Below are 7201 nucleotides of genomic sequence, written 5' to 3'. Positions count from 1 at the left end.
GGTGTGTCAACACTAAGTGTACTCTTTTGACTTCTTTTCTATGTTTTATGATGTCGCAGCAACTGAAATTGCTAAATGAGATCCTCACATCTCCTCTCTTTATTGGAATAAGCCGGTTTTTATGTAGCTGGCATATGATTTATCGTTATCAACACTAAATTGTTAATCATGTAATCTTAATATTAATAACACGCTCATTTTGTTCAACCGATATAGCAACTCTTTGTTTACTTAACCCAATATATGTTTCTCAATGACGTCAAACGCCTTCAACTCCTCATTTTCCCTTTTGATCTCCATTACCCTGGTCTTGTAATGCGCATTTGCCAATACATGTTCAACACCCTCAGCAACTTGTTCAGGTGTTGGCTGACCGGTTCTGAGGTTGTAAGCTACACCGGCCCACTCGCCACGCATTGAAACTTCCGGCTTGTCCTCTGTATCGCCGCCAAGAACCATGGGCACTCCATTCGCAATGCCATGCAAAAAACCGCCGTATCCCGCATTCAAAACCCACACATCAGCATTTGGCAGCAGGGCATCATACGGCAGATAGTCAATGATCCTTGCATTTGCTGGAATCTCGACTTCTTCAGGCAGCTTGGCTTCTTTAACGCCGAGGATACCCACTACGATGATATCGTCACGGTGTGACAGACCCTGTAATGTGGGGATAATGAGATCCTTGTAGTCCACCGCGACGGTGCCCTGCGTGACTCCCACAATTTTCTTTTTCCTTCCGGTAATATCCCCCCACCACGGAGGATATTGATAGTTAGATTTGATTGGCTTTGGAGGAAGGCAACCGGCGTACTTGATGACTGAAGGGTGATCAGATCTAGGGTATTCGAGGCTTGGCGAGCACAATTGCAAGGTGACGTCGTAGCTTGTCTGCCACGTTTCGAATAAGGTGGGTCGGAACGCCTCTGTCGCTCCCAGGGATTTCATGACATCTGTGTATTGCTGTGCTGCATTGCCGAACGGGCCAATAGGGCTGAAGAACATCTCATTGAGAAGTTTGTTCCGTGAGCGGCCGGAATAGGTTGAGTCGGGGGGTAGACCAGGACCAAACGGCGCCGTGTCAATACTTGTGATGACCACAGGCGTAACATTAATGTCGACAACGGGGGGTCTTGTTGAATAGCCTTTTGGCAGAGGCGCACCGTACATCATTGGGGCTAAACCCATGAAAAAAGTCTCATGAACAATCACCACCTGTTGAAACGGACGTTTTTGGCGAATCTTCTCCAGAGTGTCCATGATGATTCGAAACAGACCCGGGATTGGCTTGATGAAAACTTCGCTCAAATCCCACATGAGACGTGGGACGCCTGCGGGAATCTTGGACCGGATCTCATCCAACTCCGGGGTCATCATCATGGGAATAGGTACATGTTCGATGCCCAATTCCTTGATCTGTAAATGGAAGTCTGTGCCCGCAATGAAGGTAGCCTCAAAACCCCTCCGGATCATCTCTGCCGCGATCTGTAGGAGGGGATTGGTATGACCTGCAGCTCCCCCTGCAGCGAAGAGAAGGTAGGGACGATTGTTGCTGCCATTGTCGACAACATGATCAGAGATCGCCTCCACTGCTTCGGCTAATGACTCTCTGGAGGTGGACACCGTCATTTTTTTTTTTTTTTTTTTGACTTTTTCTTTCTTAAAATCCCGAGAATTACGTATGTAGAAAATTGAATGATCGCTGGAAGTAAAGGGGAAAATGGTGCTGTAGCCCTGGAAATTTCTTATTCCAATCGACGGAGTGACCGCACATTTAAATATTCAGCGTAATGATAACAGCGGGAAGCCAAGGGAATGAAAGGTCGCCCGGGTTGATAGCTTGACTGCCAGTACAGGTCTCTATGGCCGTTAGAGTTATGGGTACAAGAGTTTTCTTGATTTTGTAGTGGCTGCAGTGCCGTTAAAGTCTGACGGGAGATTTTAGTCTAGCGTGCAGAGAATCCTTCCGGGCCAAAACCTTTGTATGTATGCTTCACAGAGCTTACGGCAGAATCAAATCGGTGAGTTTTGTATGTGCTTGCTGTACCTTGTCTCCGCATCAACATTCGTTTGGCAGTCGTTTAGCTTCAAATTCGATCCTCGAACAACTCTTGTATATCTAGTGGGAATCGTCGAGATAGCGCTTGTGATCCCGACGTAAAATTTACGGGACCGTTGGAAGCAGTTGTACACTCGGTGCTATTGTAACAACCTTGCCCTTGTGGTTCGATAATGATGGCTAAAGACACAGACCGAAGTACCTGCATTTCGACGCATCATCTGGGAGTAAACAAAAAGATGCCCAAGCCCATCAGGCAGTCTATGCATCAAAGGAACGCCAAAACCTGTTCGTTGAAACCCGCAGCATCTAACAGAATTGATTGGCAACTGCGGTTGCAAGCTGCATCTATCTGCAGCATGTGGGTTGAAAGTTTTATGAGTAGTGACACATGGCTTGATCGAACTTGAAGTAGGTTCAGGATGTTAGACTACAACACAACTGGGTTGTGTATAGAAATCGGCCAGATCTATGCAGAACCATTTGTCACAATAACTTCTACATGCTGTACTTGTCATGGTTGTGAGGCAACGTGTGCACACACTTCTTGGCAGGCATGCCGCGCGCTTCCTTTAAATTTCATTTATCCGAATTCAGATAATCCCACGCAAAATAACGGAACAAACGCGTCTTGGCAAACAGGACCATAAGCCCACGGATTTGCTAGACTGTCGAATTACATCAAGGCACACGTAAGCTGACGTCCCATTGTCAAAATTGGCAAACACCCTTGTAAATCTGCAATCCAATCTTTTACGACAATGATAAGTGGATGAGGACGTCAGAGCTGTCTAATCGGTGGAAATATGGAAGATGTATAAACAAGGAAATCACCTGTCGAAAAAGAAGCAGAAGAAAAATGCACCAACAGCCTTGTGTGACTTGGATCATTCGATCGTCACAAGGTTTTCTTTCAACACCGAGTATTCTAAACAAAGCATGTGAAAGCTTTGATGACCGCAACAAAGTTAGTATTATGCTGCTGCTGCTGCAAATTGGCGCCCTTCCATCAGTCCACAAGCGCCGTCATAATGTCATACAAAGGGAGGCCGCGGTATGCTTGCAAGAAAAAGTGTGTGAAGAGGCCATCATTTGGCTCCTGAATGCTCAAATGCAACCACTAGCATGTCTCGTGGCTTTGGAATTTACACTTGATTCATACCTAAGTAAGTCGCCAATGACAATTTACGTAGCCCTTTGAATCCTATCAAATGGACCGTTTATTATCTTCAAGCTGAAGCTGCGCTTGGCTAGCCGGACATGAGACAAACGTGACATGCGTACTATCAGGCCGCGTCCCCTTATCCTTGTAGTTTCTGGTTCGCTTTAGGAAGTCTCGCAGCCGCCACAACGTCTTGTCCGGCCCACTCGGCGTGGTTGACGGGTTTGATGAAGAGAATTTGGTAAATGCTGATGAGGAGACGTTCGCTTTCCTGGACCCGTACGCTTCGGTTGGACGCCCTGCGGAAGAACGTGGTCAGCATTTCTTGTTGTGCCGCAAATGTCATGCGGATCAAACTCACTGATATTTCCGGCCCCGCCGATTCCGTATCCCCTGAGTTGGCAATCCCTCACAACCGTCTCGTTTACATCGAATTCCTGCTCCCTCTCGTTGCCCAAGTCGTCCAAGCTTCTTCTCCTTACGGGCGGCACCGTGCTCCCTGCGACGCCTGACTCGAACCTCGGGCCTGTGGGGGCCGTTGTGCGGCTACGGCTCGTGCCACTCGGGGATGTTAGTGCAGACGGAGAAGGCCGCAGATTTACTGTGGAAACGCTGCGGACGACTGCTAGACGGCCTTGGACGCGGACGCGATGCCGGCGTTGTGGCGCCGGGAGAAGTTGGTTCGCCTCGGACTCTAGCTCACCCGCGCTGTTCTGGGAATGGCGAGCATGAATCGGAAAGGCGACCATGTTGAACGTTACTGGAAAGCTGTGGATGAACGCGACGCGACTGGATTACTACCTTTGGTAAATATCGGGGTCCACGTGTTTCCCCATGCAAGATAACAATGGATCGAAACTGAATGTGGCATCAAGACCTTGAATGACTGAAGACACGGTACGATAAAAGCATCAAGTCTCAATGATGAAGAAGCAGGAGATTAAAGGGAAATGACAACAAGTCATGCTACGCGAGGTAGGTAATCAGTCTGTCGATGCCAAGCCATACCGGCGATTTCGGTCAAACACACCAGATGGGGTTGGCATAATCAGATAAGAAAGCAGCCGGACCAATTCTGGGGAGCTAACTAACAACGCAATTCCTTTTGTCAGGGGGAAGAGAAAGAAAAGGACCAAAAAAAAAAAAAAAAAAAAAAAAAACAAGAAATGGAAAATAAAATACAAATAAACGAAAAAATCCCCAGGACGCTAAACCGTGTACATGGGGCGGCAGCGGCAGCAAAAGCCCACCTCATCAAAGCCTTGCATTGGGGCTACCCAAGCAGCTGCCAGGGTACCTGGCACGTCGGGATGTGAATGCAGCCGCTAGTTAGCGAGCCAGTTGCTTGGTCAGTGTTGTGTGTCGAATCCCCGTCCATATCAGCTCATAATAATGGTGTTGCGTAAAGTTGATATCTGAGCACACGGAGCAAGACCGGTGGTAACTTATTCTCCTTGCGGCGTTTAAAGACAGCTTGAGCATCACGTTTACGGAATTTTTATATTTTATTTTATTTTTCTTTATTTAATTAATGTAACATTCATTGATCCTTGACGTACATCTTACATCCACCTGTGAGCAGGGACGATTAAAAAAGATGAACTCAAATTAAACGAAAGCAAAACACAGCACATTGATGAACAGCGACGCAGAAGCCAACGCTTGCTTTCAAATAAAGAAAGAGGTATATATTTGGCCTATTTTTTATGTTAGTACCTAAAACAGATCACTTGCCGCTTCTTGGTCCTCGATAGTCTGTTTCCCGCGGCATGGTAAAGTTAAACCAACATTGTGCGGGGCGAATGCTATCATCTGGTGATGCCTGAGAGTTCGCGGGATTGTAGACAAAATGAGTAATATATGGTGCATGAAGAGTCTCACAACGAATGGGCAGTTGTTCAACTTCTGGAGATATGGGCGCAGACACTAGAGTGTATGTTATGATGGAGACTGTTGAGTACAGTTCTCGATACAAAAATGAACCTCCTTGCTCCTGAACTCCGTCACAAGTGATTTACTTCAGATCCGGGGGATAATAGCCCAGTTTCTTTATTCTGACTGCATCTTCAACGAGTTTTGAGTTTGGTAATCTGTTGACTAGATTAATGGGGCTAAAGGATTTTGCTACATTTCTAGTTGCATCAGAAAGGGATTGTACCCATTGGTGGTAGCCCATCTAAGAAGACCGCGATGATCCTGGACAGGACATGAATTAATGAATGGACCACACTTGACGAAGGGAATAACATGCTACATACATTTGTGAAAAGAATCAGAGTGACAAACCCCCAAAACAGTCACTGCTTCCGTTCCATTTCATGATCGTTAATCATACATGCGCAATGGGAATAAGGCTAAACAGCTTCTACATGATGTTGTTGCGATAGTTGGAATACGGAGTCGTGTGGCACTTCCAGCCACAAACCCGCCAGGCTGAGAGGCCTAAGCCTCCCAGACCTACGTGACAGGCCAAGGGGGAATATCCCTACCTTCTAGTTAACAATACTACTTTTAACTATCATAAACTATCGATTAGAACTAATTTACTATTATTTGTTATTGACGAACGGAATTCCGTTTTACCCCCTATGAAACCTATACTGATTAGTAGTAAACCTTATAGTTGCTATTAATTTGGTTAACTTTATAATTATTATTTTGCTACGGATAAACCGTAGATTAGTAAGGTTAATACTAGAAGAGACGACTTCTTGAACTGGATACCTAAGCCTAGGTAAAAGTAGGGATTTCGTACTAACGAGAGAAGAAGCGAGAGTAACTAGGATCTATAGAAACTAGTAGAAGAAAGCTTCTTTTCCTCGAATCTATTAGTAATCCGATTATTCGAGTAACCTAGGGATTGCTACGCTTACCCTAGGCGGGATAAGGTTAATCGTAGCTAATTATCGCTAGCAAGAGCGTTCTATTACGCGTTTTTAATTACTAGAAGAAGAGACCTACCGAATCGACGGTTTTCTAACCTTTTTACGTTATAAAGGCGAAGATTTACGAATCTTATAAGGGATAATAACTCCCCTAACTATAACTATCCCCACGCGCGGTGCTAATTACAAGGCGCTTACTAGTTTCTTAATAAATCCTTAGACAAGGTGCTAACTACGAAGCGCTTATTATAAGAGACCTCCCTACTAAAAGAAGAACATGCTAAAAGGTAAGTAGAGACTACTAGCGGTAATCCGCCTATATAGCTATATATATACGCCTCCGAGGCTATAGCTTAGGAGAAACGTATATAGTTATAAGCGTTATAAGGCTAACTATCTACTAGATTCTAAACTTCTTAATAGTAAGGAGTAAAGCCTAAAGCGAGAAAGAGAGATTTATAAGAAAATCTATAGTAGAACTTTCTCCTTACTAATTCGAGACTTATATATACCTTTATACCTTTCGAGAATATTAGTAAGAACGGCGCTAACGGAAATAAACGACGAACTAACGAAAATCCTTGATTTTACGATTCTTTCCCCTTAGAATCGTAATATCCCGAATCGTCTTTTAACTCCTACTTCTAGGCTTATATCTTATACTAATCGTAGCTAACGCTATTAAGGATTAGAATTTAAGATTCTAAATAGAAGTAATCCTTTTATATTATTAGAATAAAGCGAAATTTATAAGAAGGATCGCTTATAAGTAGCGTTACTACTAAAAGCTAATTAACAATCCCTATCTTATAGAAAATCGAAAGTATAATCGATCTAGTAGTATAAAGCAACTAGGTAATCGACCTTATAAACGCTAGCCTATAGCAACTAGGTTCCTATATAGGTTTTCTACTTAAGACTTATAAGAAGAGGAATCTTATAAGCCTCGAGCTATAGAACGAAGTTTCTCCCGATTTCGCCGACTAGTTAGAAGAAGACTTTTAGAACATACTTCCCCTAATCCTACGATTCTTTAAAGACTATTTAATCGGTAATAGCGTCTACGTCAAAATAGATAGTAAGAAAATCTCGAAA

General features: G+C 44.2%; 2 protein-coding genes across 2 annotated transcripts; both read right to left on the bottom strand.

Moving 5' to 3' along the window:
- Window positions 1–231: 231 nt before the first annotated feature.
- On the bottom strand, window positions 232–1629 carry CTRU02_206705 (udp-glucuronosyl udp-glucosyltransferase; the record flags this gene model as incomplete). Its single annotated transcript, XM_036732060.1, has 1 exon — window positions 232–1629. One exon carries the CDS (start codon window positions 1627–1629, stop codon window positions 232–234), a length of 1398 nt encoding a protein of 465 aa, XP_036576291.1.
- Window positions 1630–3266: 1637 nt separating this feature from the next.
- CTRU02_206704 (uncharacterized protein) lies at window positions 3267–3970 on the bottom strand (the record flags this gene model as incomplete). The annotated part of the gene is made up of 2 exons (XM_036732059.1): window positions 3267–3520; window positions 3583–3970. 2 exons carry the CDS (start codon window positions 3968–3970, stop codon window positions 3267–3269), a joined length of 642 nt encoding a protein of 213 aa, XP_036576290.1.
- Between the last annotated feature and the right edge of the window lie 3231 nt (window positions 3971–7201).

Source organism: Colletotrichum truncatum, assembly GCF_014235925.2.
Source record: "Colletotrichum truncatum strain CMES1059 chromosome Unknown Contig_0003, whole genome shotgun sequence".
NCBI classification, from domain to species: Eukaryota; Fungi; Ascomycota; class Sordariomycetes; order Glomerellales; family Glomerellaceae; genus Colletotrichum; species Colletotrichum truncatum.
Note: the sequence above shows the minus strand (reverse complement) of the source record. Positions and strands in the feature narration are given on the sequence as shown.